We start from the raw sequence: 25,231 nt of genomic DNA, 5'->3' as shown, positions 1-25,231 counted from the left end.
CCAGCCTGGCCTTGGATGCCTGCAGGGATGGGGCATCCACAACCTCCTTGTGCAGCCTGTTCTAGTGCATCACCCCCCTCTGTGTGTAAAATCACCCCCCTCTGTGTGGAGAACAGCCCCGCGGGCTCGTTCCGGGACAGGCCCGGTCTCATCGCTCCCGCCGGCAGGGGCCGCCATAGCGCCATAGCGCCGCGCCCAATCCCGCCCGCCAGGCCGCTCAGCCGAGCTCCGAGCGGTGCCCGCTGCGGGCGGGCCGAGGATGGCCCTGTCACGGGGGCTGCGCTGCTGCCAGCGGGCGTTCGCCTGGGTGCCCGTCCTCATCATCACCCTCGTCGTCCTGTGGTCCTACTACGCCTACGTCTTCGAGCTGTGCCTGAGTGAGGGGCGGGCCGTGAGCCGGGGGGAGGGGGGAGCGCGGCCGCGCCGGGCCTCGGGTTCAGGAGCCCGGTGACTCCGTGCAGGTGCCGCGGGGAGGGCAGGGCAAAGCGGGGCGGGACAGCGCGGAGCCCGGGCGGAACGCTTCGATCCTTCTCCCCTTCTCCTTTCGCAGCTGGTAGGGAAGGCTGTGCTGAATTACATGGGATTTGGATTGGGATTGTGTTGTTCTACAGATACGCATTAGGTTGGCAGGAGCCCAGTGCGTGGCCTGGGATCGCATCTTACAGCCACTGGCTTGCCTGCACTTTTGCCTCCTCGTTCTCTCTCAGGCATGGGAAGTGGTTTTGAACTAAAAGAAGGGAGGTTTAGACTGGATATAAGAAGGTAGGTTTTTATAATAAAGGTGGTGAGGCACTGGCACAGGTTGCCCAGAGAGATGGTGGGTGCTCCATCCCTGGAGACACTCAAGGTCAGGCTGGATGGGCTCTGAGCACCTGATGGAGCTGTAGGTGTCCCTGCTCACTGCAGGGGAGGTGGAGTGATGACCTGTAGAGGGCCCTTTCAACTCAAACAATTCTATGACTCTGTCCTGAGGTTGCTCACAGTGCTGGGATTGGAGCTTTACAGGTGTGGGCAACAGCTGACACTCCAGAAGGGACCGTGGTTCTGTGCCATGTTGGTGGTTGCTGCACCAGTGAGAGCAAGAATCTGGGATAAAAACTTTTTTTCTTCTCGTTTACATTTTTGTGTATCAAACAGCTTGCAGATCAAAATTGCTTATTAGCACAGTTTTGAGAGAAGCTCCTTTTGTTAGCCAAGGCTGTGATCCCCTGTCACTTCCAGCTTGGCAAGGTTTGAGTGAAGGTTCAGCCCAGGAAGGTGCTGTGTCAGTCACTGAGTCGTTCAGCAAGGTGAGCTTATCTTCCCTCTGTAAGGTCACTGTGGCAACTACAGCCGTATCTTTTCTGTTCAATTTAGACAGTGACCCAGAAGGCTGCTGGTGTTGGTAGGTGCTGTGCAGCACACACTGCTGCTTGCTCCAGGTACTTCTATTAGCACGGACTGTCAGGATTGCAGCCAAGAGAGGAAGAGTCGTAAAATGTCTGTTAGTAGGGATGATAGAAACAGTTGTGTCATGATAGGGCATCCATCTTTGAACAAAGCCAAGGTGATTTCTCATTTTTATTTCTGCTGATGCAGAGCTGAGTGGGGCATGGCTTACTGTGGAGGACTGAGGCTATGAAGCTGAGGGATGCTTTCAGTGTGAGACTGTAGGCTTTTCTACTGTGTTGAAATGGAACTGTTTGTTGTTTTGTTGGTTTTTTTCCCCCTAAAACAAGCATATTTAAAATTAGAAACGTCATTTGGCACAAACCTCCCTGAGATTGCTATTTGCTCTGTAAGCATATGTTTTTTTTTTCTTTTTCAGTGACTCTCAGCAACCCTGCAGAAAAAGGTGTGTATGTTTTATTTATAGCACCTTGTTCAGTCTTTGTGTGGAAATAAAAGACAAAAACCAACCATGAATGTTGCAGTTATAGTGCCAAACAGAGCACCCTGTCATGGTTTTTAAGCTTAACCTGCTTTAGTGGTGTTCCCTGCCTGTAGTTGCACGTCATTGTAACTTCAGGATGCAGTGGGAGATGCCCCTGTTCAGTCTCAGTGTGAACGACATGAAAAGGCTGCGATCCCTTTTGCTCTTGTTTCTTTTCACTTGAGAGATGCCCCAGTATTTGAAATGGTTATAGAGGAACTGCGGAAAGCACAATGTTAATGATCATCCAGCAGAAAGTAGTCATTGCCAGGTGTAGTTGCACATCTCCAGGCCAGCTTCCTGTGATGGGTGCTATGCTGCTTGATCAACACCACTAAACAGTTGCAAGATTTCTCTCCTTAAATATTAAAATCAACTGAGCTCCATCTACATGTGGGATGAGGATTGCATCTCAGAGTAATGAGCTGGTTTTGATTCCTGTCATCAGTCCCACAGCCCAGCACGTCATTGAAAGAAACTCTCCAAAGCTGCGTTTGGCCTTTGTACACCAATTGCATTCTCAGTCAGTCTTTGTAATTGGAAGCGCTTGCATTTAGACTTTTCCTTTTACTTGCAGTAGTTACTTCAATCTTAATTTGAAGATTAAGTGAAGGAGGTATAGTGAAGATGATGTTGTGATTATATATAGTGTGCTTAAATAAAACTGTCTTCTAACTGATGTGATTTAAAGAGCCTTCAGTATTAAAGAAACAGTTGAACAGTTTGTGTAGCTGAAGGATTGCTCTGCTTTGACTTCCTGCACTACCTTGGGCACCCAAAGGCTTTGCAATCAAGTTGGTATATTAAGATAAGATTGCTCGGAGTCATGCTGGGTTCCACATTTCATCCAGCAGCTTACTTTGCTTTCTCGACAATCACAAGAGCACCCCTCCTTGCATTGAGGGATGCTTTCCTGTGTTGTTTTATTGTATCAACTGTGGCAAATCTAAAGGATGTCGAATAAGAGATCTGTTTTTCCTGGTGATTAAAAGCTCTGCTAGAGGCTTTTTTTCCAAATCTCCTAAGTGGTGAAAAATGCATTGCATGCAGTGATAGTACTGTGGTTGAACATGCGTTCTGTAGCAGCCAAACCCCAGACCTGGAGATTCTGTGCTGCTCAGCAGCAGCCAGATCTCTCATGCCCTGTGGCAGCAGTGCCACCTGCCCTGCGGGGTGACACCTGCCATTGCTATCTTCTTCCTCATCCATACAAGTGGCTTGGGTGGAGATGGGGAAGCGTGTGTGATAGGTAATTCCTAACTACACCTGCAGCTCCCTGAAATTCTGCTGTCCTTCTGGCCCTAAGGTTTAGCTGTGTTATAATACTGGCTACTAGTAGAAAGCTTCATTTTCTCCCCATTTTTATGACTCTGTTGTGAAAGATTGGAATTATGCCCATCATAAACAAAACTTTTGCGAAGTCACTGTTCTGCTCTTGTTTTTTTGTTTGTTTTTTGTTTTAGTGGCCTATCTTATAATATTCCATGTTCTCTTTGTGCTCTTTGTGTGGACATATTGGAAGTCTATATTTACTCTCCCGGTTCAGCCAGGCAAAAAGGTAAGAATCTCAACACTTCCCATTCATTGCAGAGTGAAAGACTGAAAGCGGGGATGCTAAAGAAAAAATTGTTCAATTGAATTGATCTGCTCAACTGATTGGTTTTGCTAAAGAGGTGGAAAGGGACCTAAAGTGACCTAAAGACTGAGTCATCTACTGTTCCAAGAATGCTTTGACAGCCCACAGAGCATGATTTCAATCAGACACAGTTATTACTGCGGTTAGAGCAATAGGATAGGCTGATGTTTGTGTGACACTTCCAATATACATCGCCATAATCCTATCCAAATCACAAGAATATAACTCCAGTGTTAGAAATAGAAAACAATGGGTGGGGACAAGTGCTTGCTCATAAGGAGAGTGCTTAAGATGTCCTCTTCACTGTTAGTAATGTTTGTTCATGCATTATTCATGAAAAAATGGTATTCTGAAGTGGCGGCAGTGGTAGCAATTCTGACTGCGTTGTTTTGTCATCTTAATTTCACTTCTGGGATTGCACTGCGTGGTGTGCTGCCTGTCTGTCCATCCCTTATTTTCTCACACCTTTTCCCATTAGAGTAATCTTGTTAAAAGGAGTGGGGGATAAATTGTTTCCAGTCTTTCCTGTATTTGAAAAACTGTCTCCACTCCCTGTGAGTAAGTGCTTCTCTCCTGACTTCTGCTTGCAGTACCATATGTCCTACGCTGACAAAGAACGCTATGAAAACGAAGAAAGGCCAGAGGTGCAGAGGCAAATTCTTGCCGAAATTGCAAGGAAGCTGCCGGTGTACACGAGAACGGGGAGTGGAGGTCAGTAAAGCAGAGATCTCCTGTTTCTCTGAATCTAATCAAGCAGACTAAAGTAGCATATGCTAGCAATCCAGATTATACGGTCAGCCTGATGCCACCGCATACACTGCATGGTTCTTGTGCTGAGAATTTTACGTCTTATCTGTCAGGTTTTATGTTTGGGAAAACAAAAATGCTTTAAGACTTCAGTATGTCTTCACTGGAGTAATGTGTACTGGTTTTGAGCAGCAATACGCTGCCCTTTGTATTTACAGTACAGCCTTCCACTTACATTGTCTGAGTTCAGTAGTAGTAGTAATAGCATAATACCGTAGCCCATGGGATAGCTCCAAGTAGGTCCTTGAAGAGGTCAAAGTTGGCTCTCCTGAAGTCCAGGGTAGCAATCCTACTTTTTGCTTCACTTCTTCCACTCGGATCTTGAACTCCACCATCTCGTGGTCACTACAACCCAAGCTGCCCTCGACCTTTACTTCCTTAACAAGTCCTTCCTTGTTAGTGAGAATAAGGTCCAGTAACACCCCTCCCCTCATTGGTTCCTCCACCACCTGCATCAGAAAGTTTGTTTGTGAGGTGGGTTTTTTGGAGCCTCTCAGTATCCTTCCTTGCCACTGAAGGTATAGAAGAAAAAGCCACCTGCACACCCTGCCAATTCCTCTCTACCACCTGTTTGCAAGGTGACAGGGGGTGACATGCTCCATGTGGAGCCTAAGCTGTGTGCCAGGATCTCGGAGCCGATAGGGACTGGCACTGCCAGTCAGTCTCCCTCTCACATTCCTTTATGGTCCTCAGCCTCTCCATCTCCTCCTTCAGGTAGACCACAAGGCTGAGTAAGTCATTTAGCTGGTCACACCTTACACAAGCACTGCCTCCATTGCCTGGCACTGCAAAGGCCAGGCTCTGGAACTCATCACAGCCAGTGACCTGCATGCTAGCATCTTGTTTCGGGACCTCTGTCTGGGTCTCCACATTTTTCCTGGCAGTAGCCTTCCACTGGGGTGCAGCCATGGCAAACCAGCAGACCTATATTTTAAAATATTAAGGGAAAGAACATGCATATTTTGAAAAAAAACCTGAATACTAGTATGCAAAACAAACAAACAAACACATTAAAAAAAAAAAAAAGCCACTTAGATTATTTGGTATTAACATGTCTTTAATTTCAGGTATTCGATTCTGTGATAGATGCCAGCTCATAAAACCGGATCGTTGCCACCATTGTTCTGTTTGTGCTGTGTAAGTTAATGGATTGTTTTTCACTGAAGTTATGTGAGCTGTAAATCAGGGAATGATGGAATCACAAAACTGTAGGGGCTGGAAGGGTCCTCTAGAGATCATCATGTCCAACCCCCTGCAAAGCAGGCCCCCTACAGCACAGGAAAAGTGAAGTGGTTCACAAACGTTTTGGACATAAGGGTTCCTCTGTTCTAGCTCCAGTTAGCAGTGTAAGTGCATTAACATATACTGCTGTGACCCTGAAGTGTTTGCAGTTCCCACAACAGTAAATTTGTGATCGTTAAGTTGATAGAAACCTTAATATCTAGTAAAAGATTAACTGATTACCTGTAGCAGGTCAAAATGAAGCATGATTTTCACTTTTTATCACGTGGTGTTTGGCAGAAGTTTTAAGTGCTGTAGGGCAGAAACCATTCTAATTTGTTTTATTGTGCAAAACACCAAAGTCATTTTTAGATCTTGAAAAAGTAATCAGTGTTCCATCTTAAAATGACACCTACTTTAAGAAACATCGTTGAGAGTATTGTCTTGAGTTTGGGTCCTGTGGAAATCTGACCCACCCCAGAAATACAAAACATCTCACAACCTTTCTCTACTGATCTACAGTTGGCAATTTATTAACAAACATAACTCATCCATTTTTCTTTTTTTGTCCTCATGCAGCTGTGTCCTAAAAATGGATCATCACTGCCCATGGTACGTTCTAGATCGTGGTTTGTAATTTTCTGGAAAAGGAGGCTATTTAAATCCATTTCTTCCATAGAATAGTTTCTATATGCATCTTTCACTTTAGACCATGTACCTCTATACAGGGAGACTTATAAAATATGAAATGTGCGTTGTTTTTGAAAGACAAATCATTGGTGTTCTCTCTATTAACCATGTGTAAAAGACAGTTCTATAGATGTAATTTAGAATCCAACTGCCAATTCTGTCTTACTGTTCAAACTGTGAAGAAACTTCAACTTAGCCTTTAGTTCTGGTGATATAATTGTTTGAGCATGCAGTTGGTGGTTGCTTTCAATAGTATTTTCATGGTTTGTTTCTGAATTGATGCCTGCCCACTTGTGCGTGGCAAAATTTGTGTAGAACGATGCATGGATACGTGAAGTTTTATACTTCTTGAGAATTGCTGCCAGTGAATCTCTTAAACTTCTGTTTTTAAGAAAGGAAAATCTCAGAAGTCAAAAGTAATGCAGGCACTTCCCCATTGAACATCTGTAGTATTCTTAAAATTAGAGGGTTTTTAGAACCGTATTTATGACACAAATGCCTCCCATCTTTTCTGCACTCCTTTGCTCTTTGCTAGTGTTGCCCTGCACTTGGGGAATTACAATGAAATTTGTTTAGTTTGTGTTATATGTAACCAAACAAGTGGTAAATCTGACTCCTGAGTTTTGAACATGAGTGAAAGGTAATTGTAACCCTAGATCTGATTACCTCTGCAGACAAGAAACAGACATGAGTAATTAGGAACCACCTCTGTGACAAATTCAGCAGTGGTATCAACTTTAAATAAGATTTCCAAAATATGAACTGTGCTTTTACAAATCTTCAAGTGAAAAGCTGAGAGGTTTCAGCTCTGTTTCATTTCGTCACTAAGGGGAGCTATTTATTAATGAAATTGTGTTGTATAATCAAGAGACTTAATAACCTCCATCCTGCCCACTGTAGTATTCATTGTGTTTTAACTATATGCTGTATATATCCTGATTCCACCTCTGCTTTTCTTCTCTAGGTTGAATAACTGCATTGGATTCTCTAACTACAAATTCTTTCTACTCTTCTTAGCCTATTCTTTGTTGTATTGCTTGTATATTGCTGTGACAGTCTTCAAGTATTTCATTAAGTATTGGACAGTAAGTCATGGAACCTGGTTATTTTTTTGTATCTTCTGAGTCTGGTGGGATTTAGTCACTCTTACTACTATTTTGCTTTCAGTCAAAGGAGGGCTGTATTATGTGGGTTTTGGGGGTTTTTTCTTTTTTTCTGCAGCCCTTTTTTGAGTATAACTTCCAGTATGTCTGAAATGCACAAAGAAAATCATCTTCAGGAATTTCTCATTGTAGAGTTAACTTCATTCTCCAGAAGTTATTTCCTTTTCTTGTACAAATGTGCTCAAACATATGTATCTCAAATTCTTTCGAAATTTATCACAAGTTTGTTAGCTTAGAAAATTCAGATGTTGTTCAAAAGAAGACATGTTTCACTGAATGAGAGCTCAGAATTGCTATTTATAAAAATATTCTGGTGGTTTTTCAATATACATTAAGGTGTATTGTCAGATATACCTCCAAAGTCAGAGGTTTTGCACAGGGATAAGCACAGCTTGAGTTGGGTTTGACTGACCTTAGGCATGAATGTGGTTAATTTTCCCAAATCAAAATACAGCTGTTGTTGGCTGGCCAGGCCTCCTCATTTTAAAATATAAGCAAAAAGCAACAGCTGTTAACAACAGATTTCTACCAGATATGGAAAGAGTTATCTTCTAGGTAGAAATTCTTAGCTGTCAACACTGGGTGTTTTTTAAGTGGTTGCAAGAGTACCTCCTATGTATTTCTGTCTTATTCCAGGAAGCCATTAATTGTGGGTGGGTGGTTTTCTTTTATGTTGTTTCCTGAACTGCCTAGGCATATTTCTTTCCACTTTGTGTGTAGTGTTGTTTTAAGGATTAGGCCCCTTACCCTTAAGGGAAGAGCAAATAAAGAAGTGCAGAGCCTGGAGTTGCTACCATACTGCTTACTGTAACTTTTCCAAACCATACACACTCAGATCTAACTTTACTTGATTGCTGCAGCTGTGGAAAAGCTCGGGGTTTTTTGGCCATCCCCTATATTGTAAGTGGTGCAGTATTTAATATATGCACAGGACATTCAGCAAAATGGAAATGAGACTTCATGAGCTTGTCCCTGCCTATTCCACTGTGGGCACAGGACATTCTGGTGCCCGGGTGGGAAGCTGACTGTACTGACTCTGTCACATGCAAAAGGTAGCAAAACACCACTCTTTAAACTGTGGTCACAGGAGGGGAAATGAATGGGATCGTTTCTTCACTGTCTCTTTGTGCTCTTTATAGTAAGGTGCAACTTTTTAAATATGTTTGATACAACAAAATAGGAATTTTAGCGGGTATCTTCACTAGGAACAAAGAATGTTCAGCTTTTATTTGTTCTTATCACTTGTCCTGTGCTGTTTTGTTTGTTTTTGTTGTTGTTTTTCTAGGGTGAACTGACAAATGGACGTTCCAAATTTCATATCCTTTTCCTTCTCTTTCTGGCGGTTATGTTCTTTGTTAGCCTTATGTTTCTGTTTGGCTACCACTGCTGGCTCATCAGTAGAAACAGATCTACTTTAGGTAAGGCTTTTGTGTCTTCTTTAGGTGAGGTGCAGCATTAAGTGCTGCTATATGAAGAAAAAAAAAGGGGGAAAGAGCAGACATTTTTGTTCTACTTCTGTATATTTCTGCTGGCTTATGAGGGGAGGAGTACTTAGAGTGGTGGAACAATACTGTAGAAATTTGTCACTGCAAATAAGTTGTGTCTTTGAACTGGCATGACAAAAGTTTTGTAAGGGGAACTAGAGCCTTAAATACAAGAGTCCAGTTATACAATGTTATGCATGTGCATAACTACATTTGCTGTGAAATGAGTGTGGCTTTTCAGGACTAATGGTTGCTTATGCTGGTATGCTGGAGTGCATACTAAGACAGCCAAGTAAGGTTAGGAAAGACAATGTCCATCCTCACTGACAAAGACAAAGAAATTAGGACTGTAAAATGGCACCAATGAAAGGAAGGTCTCGACCAGCATGATTTTATTGAGTGATTTGTTTTTCTTTCCTCAGCTAAGTCTTTCATTTTTAAAAGATTTTTGGTTAAAGTTCTGTAGGAAAACAGAGAGACAAATGTTTAAGCAGATATTCGGATTTTATGTAATTATTAATTTTTAAAATCATTTTGAGGGGCACTGAAGCTCATCCAGCCCAAAGCATCAGACTTCTGCCACAGCTTAGAAGGCAGATAAAATTGTTTCTAGTTCACTCTAGATTCTCCTCCCCCCCCCCCCCCTTTCCTTTAGCTAATTTTATTTCTCATCATAACAGAGGGTCTGTCTGCGTACGGTTGTTCCCAGTGCTTGTTCATTATGTCGTTAATGAATGAGGCAATTGAAATCTCCAGTGCCACTTCTGAAATATGCATTTAAGACCTACTTAATTCTGCGCAGTTTTTTATTTGGAAATTTCTACCCGCTGAAGTTCAGCAAATTTCATGCAAAGATCTTTTAACTCTCTTTTGTAGATTAAACAGTGTGTTTGATTACTTCATGCAGTTCATGTGCAGGACCAAATTCCTGCCTTCAGTTTGAAAAGCCTTGCAAAAAAAAACCCCAATAATGCTATTATTTTGACATTTTGTATCATTGTAGCACTAGTTCATAATCTGGCATATCCTGCTCACTTTAAGTGGCTACAATGTGAACAGTCTGTCTTAGTGTATTTGGCATTGATTTTCTTTTTCTCTGAAATCATATCTATGAGTAGAGGCTTTCTCAACTCCAGTGTTTCAGAATGGCCCGGATAAAAATGGATTCAATCTTGGCTTTGTAAAGAATTTTCAACAAGTGTTTGGAGAAGAAAAAAAGCTTTGGCTACTACCTATTGCCTCCAGGTAAGGAATAATCAAGCCCGTGCAAAAAGTTGATACAAGGGATTGACTTCTAAATCTCTAGTACAGCCTTGAGTATGAAGGCAGTGATTTTGTGGCTTGGCTGCTGTTGCACATTGCTATAAAAGCACCAGCAAACACAGTCTGTGCTAGTCCTGTACACAAGAAGTCTGTAAGTGGAAGCTTTCTGCCAGGTAAATGCACTTCACTTTGAATTTTCTGGACTCCTGTGACTTGTGGATGGAGATGCTGATTTCTTTGTTCTTCAGCCTCCTGTGACTGAAATAGTTTATTCTATTTACTTTAGGAAAAGATGCTATTTTGGCACTCAGTGGACCTGGAGTAAAGTATATGTAAATTCCTTTAGTTATTGGACACAATGTAAAGTAACTCCTGAGCTCAGCAATTCACAGCTTTTTCAAGTAGTGGTGTGTGAGTGTAAGACCCGGTTGCATCCCAATTGCCTTCTGTTTTTTGCTCCTAAATATAGTCAGTGGGAAAAGATGAGCAAAGGAAACCTTTCCAATAATGAAAGACACTGATGTGCAAGTCAGAGGCATGTTACCAGTGAGTACAGTAATTCTGGAGAGAACACCCAGCTAATCTACCTGGGGCAAAGGAAAAGATCTAGTGGGTTCATTGGAAGTGAAAGGCACTGTAGTGAGCTTGCAGCTCCTCTAGACTGTTGGAATGTAGGTGTTGTGGAATGGAGTAGAGCAAACTGTAACATCTGGTTTTTAACTTTTCTTGTTTACGTTACATGAATTTGAATTTCAGTCATTTGTTTGAAATCCAGACACATGAACACATTTATAGTTTGTGGAGTGTAACAAAAACAACTTTGCAATTTTAGAATTTTGCAGAGGGTATTTCTTTATGTGCAGGTAAGTCTTTCTTTTAAGACTTTTAACATTTAACTAAGACTGGGAATATTTTCTACTTGGCATCATTCGAACATGTAAGTCTAATTTCTGCCCTGAAGAGTACAGTATAAATAGATAAAGCAGGCATCATCATTCCTTAGACATAAATGTTTTCCTCAGTCTCCCCTCACTTCTAGCTGCCCACAAGTTGATTCTTTTTCTTTTATGTCTGAGGAACTTGATCAAGTTAGACATGTGAATTCTGCTGAAATCATTCATTTGGACTGAAGGTTTTGACTTTCAGTCTCTGAAGAGTTTGAAGGAATTCAGGTTTGAAACTGCTCACTGGTAATATTTGGTATCTCAGCTGCCACAAAAAAAATAAACACAGTGTTTTTTCAAAACTTAATAAGTAAATAAGTAAGTAAACCTCAGATATTCAGGCAAAAGAAAACTTTGTTTGGAGATGAAAGGGTAGAAATTATAATCGTTGAGAATTGCTTGCTATTATTTACAGCATCTTTCTTGGTCTTTTGCTATGCAGCCAGGGTGATGGACATTTTTTCCCAATGAGAGCTTTGTGTGAAGCTCAGAATCCTCTCCTATCAAACGAAGAGCAGTGGGAAGATGATGGGATAGACGAGGAACCTCACGGTAAGGTAGTCCTAAAGGAAATGAGTTGTGTCTTGACCTACAGTGACTAATGCATGAATAACAACAGTTAATCAAATGAAAAATAGCTTTGGCTAAATCAGTAAGCGTCTCTGACTCTCTGACTTGGTTAATGAATACAGACTAAAAGTAAGCCCTACTTTGAAGCCAGTTCCTTTTTTAAATATAGTTGTAGCTTTCTACTTGCAGTTACATGTACTAAGAGGTTGTTACTCAGACATCGCAGACAGGAATTGAAATCTACACAAAATGAGTGTATTTATATGCCATTGTATGCAGCACGGTTACAGTAGACATGAAGTTATTTCTACAAAAATCAAAAGGCCAGTGAGTATTTTACATGTGTTTATCCTCTGAAAGTTTGATTGTGTGCATGAAAGCACCTGGATGTGGTTTTACATTTAGGAAGCTACTTTATACATAGTTTGTTCACCCTTACTACAGTAGAATATAAATTCATTTGGTGTTATAACATCTGTGGGTTAGACAGTACCTAGCTGTGTCCTACATCAGCTTCATAAAATAAACATATGCTGAGAGCAGTTCTAGGTGAACTGCCTTGTTTATACAGTAGATTTGATCAGTTTCCAAAATGGTTATATGCTTTTTACCCTGTGAATGTCCTATTAGGAAAAGGATCCATTATTTGATTTTTGCTAGATGCATCCAAAATTAGTTTAATGATTTATTACAGCTTTCTGATCAATTACTGTTCTCTGCTTGAACTTGAGGTGTTTTGAGGTTGTTGGGGGTTTTTTTGTGTATTTATCATCAGCATCAAACTTTTGGTCTTTGGAGACACTCCAGGTCAGGCTGGATGGGGCTCTGAACACCTGATGTAGGTGTCCCTGCTCATTGTAGGGGGGTTGGAGCAGATGACCGTTAAGGCTCCCTTCCAACTCAAGTGATTATATGATTATATGAAAGCCAATTAGATACCCTTAAAAGAAATATCATAGTTGCACTGTTCATTTTTACAGAACGGTGAAAGTATGGCTAATTTTAAGTTTACTATTATTAGCGCATCAAGCAAGTGTATTTTTTTATCCAGATACCGCTGCTGTGTTGTTCAGAGACACTGTTTCCATGGGTTCTTTATTGCTTCAGAATGGTTTTCAGAAACTTTCCAATACCATTCCTTTTCATGGTATGCGTTTTAATGATACAAGCACAACATACGTGTAGGAACCCATGAAGAAACCAACATTCTTGGTTAAGAGGGGAAACAAGAATTTTCCACGTGAACTTGTTGTATACATGTGTGAAATACTGTGCAACGAGCTATTTAATCCAAGCAGCACGGTATGTGGTTAGGTCTTACTGGCAATTGTTTGTTCAAGTTACTCCACTGCAAAATAAACCATCTATGGTTTTTCCAAGGCACACTGCACATACTGCTAGGAAAATGTACTCTCCAAGATTTTGTGACTAGAACTAAAGAGATTTATTTCAGTTTTACTTCAGATAAACTGCTTTAATTAGTGTTTGTGTGCTAGAAAACTGTCCGTTCTTCCTGTTTTGTTCAATATATTTTGGCAGTGATAAGGTAACACAACTTGACTGCAAAAATAACAGAATATGGTATCTCTGTGTATTGAATATGATGCGTAAAATTTCCTTTAGAAATTAATCTGAAGCTCTTCCAAGTTTTACAAAGTATAAAAACTCTCTGAATAAAAATATCCATAACTATGAATATGTTTGACAGTGATATGAACTTTGGCCAAGTCAGATCCCAGAATCTGGATTTGGAGCTTAGATAAGTTCCACAGTTCAGTTCATTCTGTCCATGATCCAGCATCACAAGCACAGTGAGGCACATGAACTTTCAGCAAAAAGCTCAATAGCAGACAGGGATGCCCAAATCTTGCGCTCTGCAGGTTCTGTGTCTCTCCTGACCACCAGGTAGGGTCACAATTAATTCAGTAACAACACATGTAAAATATTTTTGTTTAATTTGTTTTCAGATACAGCTTTTGGAGCATTTTCTCTGGAGTCATTAATGTTCTTTTCTGCCTGTGCAGATAACAAATCTGTCTGTCTCCTGGAGTTCCACCTCCAGTTGCTCATGTGACTGTTATGTAGTAGGGGGAAAGAAAGTTATCCTGGTCAGTCCCTCACTCCAAGCTCTTGAAGAAGGGAGAGCAAACTGCCATAGAAATAATGAGAAGGGTGGAGTGCAGAAGTTTGGCTAAGCACCTGTATTGTTAACCTCCCCGCTTGCATTATTGCACTGTGTTTCTTCCACTCTGGTTATTTTGTGTCTGCATAAAGACGTTTTAAAATCGGGTCACATGGATACCAGGGTTGATGAACATAAGGGGAGTTGAAGATTCTTGAGGAGCAGACAAGCCCAACTGAAAGCAAGGAGGTGAGGCAGCTCCATCTTGGTCTATTTTGTACAGTGGCTCAGATGACCTTATTGATCATCTAGATCCAACCCATGGGCTGGTTGCCCCCATCAGATCAGGCTGCCTGGGGCCCCATCTCACCTAGAACATCTCCAGGGATGGGTCTTCCCAAAGCCTTCTCCAGACTGAACAAGCCCCTTTCCCTCAAGCTTTCCTTAAAGAAGAAATGCTCCAGCCCTTTGATCATCCTCATGGCCCTTCTCTGGGGACCCTCTCCAACAGCTCCACATCTTTCTTTTGCTGGGGTCTTCAGATCTGGATGCAGCACTCAAGGTGGTGCCTCTCAAGGGCGCAGTTTTCTCAGTCATCTTATCCATAAGGTTGTCCTTTTTTCAGATATTTCAGTATGCCCTTACAGGTTGGGTTTCTATTACATTTACCCTGACTTGCTCAGGTTTTTAGTATTTCATTTAGATTGAAAAAAGTTTCATGGGAAAGTTGTTTTTGTTCTCATTTCTTAGTGAGAGACTGAAAACACCTGCTTCCAAAGACATGGTAAATTGATTTTTTTTACAGATTTATTAATGCTCATCTCTTATTCACAGGCATCTGTTTAATCTGTCTAGCCAGAGAGCTACCCCAATTCATATGCTGGCAGCTTATAAGGTTATCATATTTTTTCAAAGAATTCATCTATAATACATTTGATGTGTTGGTTGAGGACGTGGATGTGTCAGTACTGTGAATGCTCGCACTCTTTGTCTCATGGAGCTCAGGATAGCACAGCCATTTCTGTACATTTATAGCAACATCTGATCTCTGAGAGTGATTAATAATTTAATAATATGTTTCATTTTAACTTGTACAAAAGGCTTTGGTGTGAATCAAATCTTTCCCAAATTGTTCTCTCTTCAAAAATTTGTCATCTATCCTAAGTTACATGTTTCCAGCAGAAACCAGCATATCCTGAGCTATAGGTAGAAGCTGATGATCTCTCTTGATAAGATGAAGCTTCAGGTGTCTAAAGGCATCTGCTTTGAATTTCAATTCAAATTGGTAAGAGCCTAATTAAAGGAGCAACATGTCCTGAGATACCAGCTAATTTGGCAGAGCAGTCCTTTGAGCAGAGAAGTCATCTGTTGTGATTGTAAGGATTATATTTCTGTCCATCGAGAAATGTTAAAAGCTGCTTAGATGTTGGAAGAGAGCAGAGATGGCTCAGACAATAAAGCAGTGCATTGTGTGACGCAGTAAACTGAGACAAAAGGCTAGATTTGCATCTCTGGATTTCAGGCATGATTTAAACGTTTAAACTGTGTCTGGCAGGAGATGAACATAAAGCAAAGCTAAAGCCTGCATCAGTGCCTGCATTCTAATTGATTTTTAAATCATGAAGGGGTACCTGCGGAGGAATCTGCATCTTTTTAACCAAATTCATGGCTCAATATGCTTAATAATACCAATATGGTTTAAGCAGTCAGGGGAACAAATGTACGTTTGGGAACTGGATCTTTTTCCTACAGGTGCTGCATATTTTCAAGGTTTTGTTGGGTACCTTTTAGTTTTGTGGTTTGTTTGGGTGGTTTTTCTGTTTGTTTGGTTTTTATTGGTCTTTTGCCTTGTGTGTTTTGTTGTTTTTTTTTTATGATAGGGCAGTTTGTTTCACTTAACCACGCAGGTGGGGAAAGGTACGATATGATAATCTCCTTCGTTCTCAGGCAGGCTGTGAAGATAGATCTACATATAGATTACATATAGATCTGCATACAGATTCTGTGGGGATTACTGTGCATTAATTATGGTCAAAATACAGTTCTGCAGTAAAGCAAAATGTAATTATTGTCTGCAATTAGCAGGATGCTGTTTCCAGTGAATATGAACTGGGAGCTGCTTTCAGACCATTTGCTATTTCAAAGTCTACACGCAGTTGCAAACTGCTTTTAGATTGACCTCGAGCTGCTGCTTCACCAGATTAACCAAGCCTGACTGCCCCCATCTCTCTATATATAAGTTTACAACAGAAATTTCTGTTCTGCCTTCCTGTGGCAGACATCTGATCTGAACTACTTTCAGGTTTCCAATTGATTTGAACTGTGTTCTTTTTTTATTATTATTATTCTGCAAGTGAAAATGTTTAGGAATAAAATATCACAATTGTGTGATATATTCCATATATTAGTGCATTATCCTGTATTTCTACCATTTCCGTACTAATGTAACTGTATTCAGAGAACATGATTTCCTGGTTCATTAAGCTCCCGTGCCCTCCTTTCTGACAGAATGGTTTGGGGAGAATGCACTGTTTTCTCACCACTGCTGTGTTTTCTTTTTGATAAGGCATCAGCAAATGAAGTGCTCTAAGCTTAAGAGTGTTCAGATTACATCTCACACAGCAGAAGTAAAGCGGTATAATTTTCTAATCAGAACGGTCTGAAATGTTCCATTAAAATGGGAAGGTTTTTATTTGTCATAGCAGCTTTACAATTTGTGATATGGTTATGAAATAGATGAAGCCAATAATAAAGTAATCTCTCTTTAAAAAGCTGCCATTCAGTTAGCTCTGACAAGTGATTGTCTAATTCCTTTGCAATGATTCTTCAAAACACTCTCCCACCTTTAGTGACAAATATACTTGTAGTGAGAAAAACAGATTTACTTAACTACTTTGTCTTTCATTGTATAGATTCTGGTGAAGCTGTGTCCCTGGCCATAGAAAGGGAGACATAGCAGTTTGAAAGTGGCAGCAGTAGAAAGCCTGTTCAGAAAGGTGAGTATGTCATTGTTATCTTCAAAACAGCCTCTGTGTGGGGAATCTAGTAGGTAACCTTGAGCAGATTTTGATTTTAGCAGTCACCTACCTCTCATGACACTTGACAGTCATTTAACACCCCAAAGGCTTCAATGCAACTGTGTGCCCACAGAGGGGAAGATGGCCCTTTACCACAGTATCATGTTGATGCAACCATGCATGGTAGTACTTCACCAGTATGTCTCTATATTGCTCAGAAATACATTGTTTAAGAGAACGTAAAATAGTGTCTGCCTTGTAGCCCTGAGCTGGATGTTTGGATGTTTTGCAGAAGAGCCAAGAGCAGTTTGTAGGGGAAGATACAAACCCTGCAGCTCCTATGGTAAATGCAGCAGGAATGATTCTTTCCCCTAAGCTGTTCCATTACAAGAATGGGAATCTGTTCTGTGTTTCATGAGAGGTGTTGGAAGGTGGAGATACAATCTTGAAAGAAACTGAGGTTGAGAACAGCCACACTGTATGCTCCATGAACTTGGGAATAAATGAAAGTAGCTTGTAATGCCCACGTCAGCCATTATTCTATTTATTTTCCTTCATTCTTAAGAATCTTGAATGCAATGGCAGATTATCTGGTTTGTGGGAGGTGTTGCTGCCAGAACATTAACACAGAACAATAATTTGTTCTGACTTTCAAAGCAGTGGGGAAGTATCCTGAATATCTGCTATTGCATTAAGCTACAGACAGTGTGCTCTTTGGTCTCCATGAGGTGTTTTCACAGTAGAATACTGCTGACCAAGATTCATTGGGTATCTTCCACTGTCCCTCTTGCAGAAGATGGAGTAGTTAGGTAGAACTTTCCAGTCTGCTTGTTCTGGATGTTAAATAACTTGGCGTTGTATGTTAAAGCAGTAAATCTACTGCTTAGTTCTTCTCATCAGTGGAACAACTCGGGATTTTTTACAGACAGGCTTCTTGCACATTGTAGGTGCAACTCTATATTTTGCCACTGAGAAAAAGGTATGACAACAGTGTTTCTTCAGTAGGTAGTCATTGAGAACTACATATTGCCATTACGCTCAGGGGGTGAAAAAGTATCATTTTCCCTGTGATTCTACAGGCTTAAAATGATGCTGAAGTTGGGATTAGAACTCATATATTCTTCATCAAACCAGTGTTTACATTGCTTGTTTTTCTTTATTTAAATTTCAGCTTCCCTCTCAGGAGTCAACGTCCCTTCTCTCTGCACGGACTTCAGTTTTGAGAGGCAGAAAAAAAGTGGATCTTCAAGATGTAAAAGCATCGAGAAGTATCATTTGATTGGAATCTGCATTCTGGAGTGCTTCTCCAGAAATCCTGCTATCCAGATGCTTCAAGGCTTTATAAGTTTAAGTTATGGAGTGAATGGAACAGTTTTACAGAGTGATTCTGGCCAATCTTCTTTGGCCTGCTCTCTTTATTTTATAAATAATATATATTTTTTATTCAAAATAGGTTTAAAAAAAAGTATTGATGCAAGTGCGTTTCCAAAGGCCTTTTCGTTTTGCAAACATCAGGGACTTGAGTTCTCAAAATTCTTCCAAGCCATAATATTCTTGGGGATGGGAATTATACTGAGACTGATGCTCTGACCTCCTCAGCCAGGCAGCATTTGCTGGTATGTTTTAAGTTCTCAGTCTGTTCAACTCAGTGAGATACAGACTCACTTAAATTTGGCACTAAATTGATAGTTGATATATTTGTGTTGAAAGAAAAAGCACTGAACATGTATATATACATGTGCAACTGTGTATGAAAACAGAATGATCACATTGCTGGTATCAAGAATCAAGAATATTGTGGTCACAGATGCTTTTTCTTTTTCTAGGGGAGTGTAAATATCTTACAGTTTGAGTTACAGCACCCTTCAATCCTACTTACAGCTACCTAAACAGGAATTTTAGGCAGCACAATGTGCATTAATTCCTAGGGCTAAAAGGACAGTGTTTGCTTGGTAATTAGAGCATTATCAACTCATTCCCAGGCCCGTGTTCCACTGAGAATCTTGTTTGTGGAGTCAGAAAAGAAGATGTAGATTTGAAGCACACAAGCTAGAAGAGTGTGCTGAATGTTTAGCTCCCACAGTCAGGCTTGGAGTCTTCATTCCACAAAGGTGGTTTCAGCCCTATAATGCTAAAGAGACTTTTAATGTACTGAATTATCTCAAACTTCTTCCTCAGTAGATGTATTGACTGATATTTAAAAGGTTTTTCAGCACTGAGAGGTGATTGGATTCTTTATTTAGCTCCATTTGCAGTTAGAGGAATGTATTGTTATTTTTCCTGTGTGGAATGGAACTGAGAATTTGCTGTCAGGATTATATGTATTTTTCTAGATCCAAGTCACTATTTTATCTGCATGATTCAGAGCTGGCAACTCCATCTCTCGTGTTTGAATGAGGTGCATGTTTACTGAATTGGTATTCTGCTTTTAAGATCATTTGTTAGCATTTTCTATCCTGGTTTTGTGTTTGTTCATCAGCCCATTTGTGTCTGCTTTAACTACAGTAGCAGTTGTCGTGAGAAATCACCTTATCTAAGTGTCTGTTGGTGACAGAGGCCTTGGCTACAGATTAAGACTCTTCTCTGCTTCCTCTGTCCTGCTACCAGTGGAAGTAAGTTAGTGAGACAGAAGAGATGTGCAAGGATGTTTTGTTGATGAGTAGACATTTAACTACCTGGTATAAACCTTGCCCTTTGGACATGGTGTTTTATACGTCAGACTGTACTTAGGAGTAGCACAGGGAATAGACTCTGCAGAGTGTGCTACTGCTGAAGTTTAGTTCTCTGAAGTTGGGGCAGGTTCTCCCAGTCTAACTTACTCTCCTTTCTCTTCAGAGCTTTATGGAACTCTCTTGGTATATTCCTACCTTGGCCTCTTCAGTCAGGTGGTTCTGTCACCAGGTGGCTGTTGACCACTGAAACTGTTTTTCTTGTTAAATCTCAACCTGCATTTCTTGTGAATGAATCTCGTGCTCAGTTTTAAACCATGAAAGGCAGTGCCAGGACTGATCACATCGTTTCTGGTAAAATGTATTCTGGAAGGGGATCGTGAGAAGGAGGTGCCAGTTATTTGCTGTAGGAAGCATGTAGGAATTTAGCACCGTTACTTGTGCGTTTGTGCCTTTAAAACTCTAAATTCTTTGTATATAAAAGCAGGAGGATAAATTGCTGACTGTTCCATTCTGCCAGCTGAAGTGTGTTTTTCAGATAGGAATATCAAAGCCGTGTGAAGCAGTGTGGATTTACAAGAGTTTTCTGAGCAGGATCTTGTGTCCTTTTGAGGTTTGGTTCTTTTTACAGCCATGTCATTATTTTAATGCTGTTTCTCTGCCAAGTAAAGAGCAGAAGAGTTACCTGAAAGAACTGCAGACTGCATCCCCACTCACTGTCTAGATGCAGCACTGTTCATTAGTTAGTATGTAAAATGCATTCTTGTCTTGTGGTTATTATTAGAGCAGATACCATTATGATAATGCAGCTATCCAGTTCAGATTTAGAAGCAGCTATAAAAGTTTCCAACTACTTAAATGATGTGTTGGCATCGGCCCCTGTCTTACTCTTGTTAAATAAACTTGCTTGTAGGTAGTTATGGCAGATTCTCCCTTCTCTTAAAGGCAGCTCAGCTGCACAAACACTCATGCAGGTAAAAGTGATATGGCCAATTTGCCATGATTTTTCAAGGTTTCTTTCCATATGATGCCATGATATGGAATATCCATTTGGCTAGTTGAGATCAGCTGTCGTGGTTCTGTCCCCTCACTGGCAGGACAGTGCAAGGAGTAGAGAAACTGAAAGGTGCTTAGCTCCACGCAGCACTGCTCAGCAGCAACTAAACATCAGTGTTATATCAACGTTGCTTTTCTCCTAGATCCAAAACACTGTGTTGTGGCAGACACTATGGAGGAACAGTCAACTCTATCCCCACTGAAAACAGAAGAGCTGAGCAGGCTCCTCTGCCTCCCAAGGTCAGAGCTGATGCAGAAAGCTGCAGTGAAAAGTCTGGAGGGTGTTCACCAAAGCTGTAAGTGAGCAGCTGGATCCATAGAGGAAACCTGTTTCTCCAAGCACTGCTGCTGAGATCTGTGTGCTCCGTGCATTACTGCAGCTGATGCTTCAGACATCACTGCAGGTGACCTAACAAGGAGAACACTGGTTTTTCACTTGGCATTTTTGGCTTTTAAGAAACCTGTTTAATTAGAGACCTGGGCAGCATTAAAGCAGTGATTTTTGACTGCACCTCCTGCTACCTCTGGCTTTTAAGCTGGGTCCCTATTTAATTTATTACTTGGCATTGTTTTCTTAGATTCTATACTAAAGTTGCATACAAAGAATGTAGTATATGCAGGTTCTGCTAGGTAAGTGCATTGGGAAACAAATGCTTCAGGCTGTCTGCAGGCAATGCTGCAGGTAACAGAACAGCTGGAGTATTCAGCTGAGTGCACATTAAGTTTTTTTAACATGCAAATAGCTCTTTGATGGGTAGAATGCATTTCCACTTTCACTGTAACTTCAGTCCTCAGTGGATATCAGACTGCCAGGAACTGTAGAAGAATTTGTCTGTGGAGAACAGTTTTGCTGGCTTAGCTTCATGTAGCCAAGGGAGGTGGGAGAGCACTCTGTGTTGCCAGCAAGCTGCGGTGCTCAGTGCACGTCAGACCTTGGGCTGCCCGCTGTGCTGCCTGCCGGTGCTGTCTGGATTGCTTGGTGGGAATGTGGGAGCTGGAATACGGCCATCAGAAGCTGTAATTCTACCAGCCATCATCAGCTGGCAATGTGTGTGGCTGCAGCGAGATCCCGTGCCTCAGTATCACACACCTGAAAGCGTTGAACACACCAGTGAGCTTTGTTCGCTTTCATCAGGGCACAGTAGTGTGAGCATTCAGCCTGTGGATGGCATACCTTGCCTTTGGCCTTTCATGGTCTCTATTTAAGCATTTTACAATTGTTTCCTGCAGTGGGAGTGAGAACTTTTCCAAGTGGGTGTCATCATGTGAAAGAAAGAATTCTCTTGCTGGATTGTACTGTGGTACCTGCCACCCTGGCTTATCCCTGTTCTCTTAGGCTAACGCTCCAAAATAATTCACTACTAACAATCACCTCCTCACCTCTCCCATTTCTCCCACTTACATTCAGGTAGGCTGTACTCTTAAGAGAAGGCATCATATTGATGCCTCTGGATTGCATTGTGCAACGTCCTGACTGTGGCCAGTGAGTGCAGCCCAAGGAATTAGGACTGTAGTAAGCATCACTGCACTGCACCTTTATTCTCTTGCTGAATTGGTACAGTGTTTTTGGAGTAGAATAAGATTGTATTCCTCTGAACAAGGAGTAGTACTGTATGTTTTAGTAGGCCGTACTGTAGCTGATAGGGCCCGGGAAGCTTTTTAATAGCACTATGGCAATGAATGTTTACTTCCTGGAACAAACCAGAAATGTGATTCAGCAAAATAGCTGTAGTTTTTCTATTCTGTATGCTGGTGTGGATTGTAAGCACAACTTAGTGGTTTGTTACAAAACTTGATGTGTAAAGTCTGTAACTTAATACGAATGTAAAATGTCAGGGAAAAATAGAAATTAACCTTTTCTTCCCCGTAGTTAGATGTAAAGGAAGATGTGTTGCAATGCATTCAGGGACCAGCTGCCTCCGATGTAGTCGATAAGCCAGCAGCACAGATTTGCTGTTTGCATAGCTGGCTCATTCATGCGAGTGTTGAATTAGCAGGATAAGGAGGTACTGTTGATCTTGTTTATTAAGCCAGAATTAATTAACTCAGAGTCACATTTTCATTTCCATGACTCTTTTGGTACAAAGTTTCGAAACCAATCCATACTACTTGAAAATAGCTTGATTTTAGTGATATTTTTCCAATTGTCAGGTTCTGTTTTGTTACAGAGCGCTTGTTCCGAAGCCATCAATTAAAGCATCTCCATGGTAGAGTGGCTTTTTTCATTCAAATAAAGGCCTGTCAAACAGTTGGGCTGTGATGAGCACGTCCAGGCTGTGGCATCATGATGTACCCTTCCTGCTTAATGCTTATTTCCTTTTCTGGTAGTTAACACTGAGATCGTGCCTGCCCTTGGTTTTGTTCTTGCTCTGCTTTCTTATCCCTTTTGCTCTTCCCCTTGAATATGTAGTTGAAGTATCTCAGCTTTCCGCTGTTCGTGTGGTTTTGTTTGGATGCTAACAAGGGGAGGAGGTGTCACTTTAAACAGCAGGGCCGTGTGTTTTATTTGTAATAATCTTCACGTTTGTCAGGGACCGCTTTGTGATTCCTTTTGTTCCGCTTGCTTTGCTCAGAGCAGTGGGATCCAACTTTCTGCATTGCTTTCCTGTTTCCTAAAAACCTTTGATTTCCAGCTTCAGTTTGAATTGTGGACCATGTGAAGTAGAATGTAAGTTTACTTTTCCGATATGAGCACATAAGCTGGTTATGCCTTCATGCTGCTTGGAATACGTATTTTTTTCTGCATAAGGTGTTAAGATTTACAGCAGTATTTGCTAAAGCTTTAGTGAATAACAACCACTGCTTTACTAAAAAAGGTTTCTGTTAAGGAAAAAAAGAAAAAGGATAAAGGGATCATCCTTGGTTCTTATTTCAACCGTGCTTAAAAAAAAAAAAGCCACAATTGGTTGCATCAAATGCTGCTATCAAACAGCTGATGTAACCCAGAGGTGTTGGACCTGATGGCACTTCTGTAATCTCAGGATTTAGGCTTAAATTACTCCTGTAGTTGGGGCTACAGGAAGCCCAGGTAGGAAGCAATGTATTTGTCCTGTCAGTCTCCTTTCTGAGCTGGAGATGTGTGCTGCACCTCCTCAGATCGCCACTCTCCTCTCCAAGAGAACTGAGATTCCATGGAGTTTAGAAAATGTTGGCCTATTTTCTTTTCCCTGCCTGTTCCTGGAGGACCCGGGATGTGTACGAGCATCAGATTCTCATATCAGCATCTGGCATCCTGCTGATGTAACGAAGCTCTTGGGTTGGTGCAGACGTGGCCTCCAGTGAGGAGCAGAGGAGGTATTTCTGACTCAGAGATGACATGAAGAGGTAGGTGGGACACTTGTGCTGATCTGAATGAAGTCCACATCAGGCATTCTTTCAGTTATGCTCATTTCTGTTGTTCACACTGATTGCCTCAGCCTGAGCCATTCCGGCTGTTTTGGGATTGCAGTGTTGGAGCAGGGAACCTCCAGTGCTCCCTGTCCCACCTTCTCTCCAATACTAACATAGAGAACAGAGAAGTTGCTGTAAATTACTCTCCCTATTCGGCTGTTTTTCAGCTGAGAATCATTTGTCTGATCTGAAAATGGGTATCTCAAAGATAGAACTTAACTAACTCCCAGGATTAGAATTCAGATCTCTCATTGTATGTTAGAATTCAGCATTAGAAGCTGCTTTTATGTTGCTTTAAAATAAAGCAGTTTGGCTCGTTACTGTCAATGGATGGTTTTGATTTGGTCGTAAACCTTGCGTGAAGCAGGACACAAACCTACAGCTGCTCTGGGACTAGTCAGCTCCGTATGAGAGCCAAGATACTACCTCTTCAGCTGGGCCAGAACTTCCTCTGTGAACCACTGTAGTGTAAAGAGCTTTTTACATCAAGGAGGACTGGCCTCTGGGGCTCTGTGCCAATAACTGCTGGATTATTTGGAACGGTATAATAAACTTTATTGATTTATTGCTTTTGGTTGCTTGAGAGGTAACCAGGATGATCTGGTGTCGGTATTCATAAAAACCCTGAGTCTGCAAGGTCTGCATAGTTCACACTGCTCTGCCCAACAATGGAACGGCGCTCAGAGCTGTGTCGTTTGATCCCTTAACTTTGTAGAAAGCAAATGTTTTCCAGGAAACATTGCAAACGTTCTGCTGACAGCACGTGGATGTTTAGTGTAGAGTTCAGGAGTTTAATGCTGTTGCCAGCATTGATACTTTTGATATCAAAGGGGTTTTTACAAAAGCTTTGGATACTTGTTTTTACTGTCCAACAAATGTCTTTAATATGATTGTTTTGTGTACGTTTCACTAGCGTTTTCCACGTGTTTGTATGGTTTCTACAGGTGAATATACTGTACATTCTGCTTTGTCATTTTCTATTATGGTTTATACTAGAAAGCCTGCATGGTTTCTACTGTATCGCAGGCAAGGACTGCATTAAAACCATTTTGGGTTAATTTATTATACTTGTGAATTCTTCTTTCCTAGGCCTTATGATGTTTTCCCCTGAGCATGGGCTGAGAAGAAACTGAGAAGGTTCATTTGGACCAAGAAAAGGATTCACTGAATCCTGCCCCCTTGTCTTAACAGCGCTGTTTGGAGCAGCCGGGCCTCTCAGCAGGATGCTGACCTTCAGCCCTTTGGCAGGTAGGAAGCACCTGCTTGTGATGGCTTGTGAGGGCACGA

At 41.3% G+C, this 25,231-nt stretch overlaps 1 protein-coding gene across 1 annotated transcript; it reads left to right on the top strand.

The window, feature by feature from the left end:
* The first annotated feature begins 201 nt into the window (after positions 1–201).
* Positions 202–25,006, top strand: ZDHHC15 (zinc finger DHHC-type palmitoyltransferase 15). Its single transcript, XM_015860545.2, has 12 exons — positions 202–377; positions 1,808–1,834; positions 3,376–3,470; positions 4,139–4,259; positions 5,423–5,492; positions 6,156–6,188; positions 7,231–7,351; positions 8,715–8,847; positions 10,032–10,158; positions 11,563–11,672; positions 16,725–16,808; positions 18,001–25,006. Exons 1-11 carry the CDS (start codon positions 260–262, stop codon positions 16,766–16,768), a joined length of 999 nt encoding a protein of 332 aa, XP_015716031.1. The 5' UTR covers positions 202–259; the 3' UTR covers positions 16,769–16,808; positions 18,001–25,006.
* Positions 25,007–25,231: the final 225 nt, after the last annotated feature.

The sequence above is a fragment of the Coturnix japonica genome, chromosome 4 (genome assembly GCF_001577835.2).
Source record: "Coturnix japonica isolate 7356 chromosome 4, Coturnix japonica 2.1, whole genome shotgun sequence".
Lineage (NCBI taxonomy): Eukaryota > Metazoa > Chordata > Aves > Galliformes > Phasianidae > Coturnix > Coturnix japonica.
This window is presented reverse-complemented; position numbering and strand designations above follow the sequence as displayed.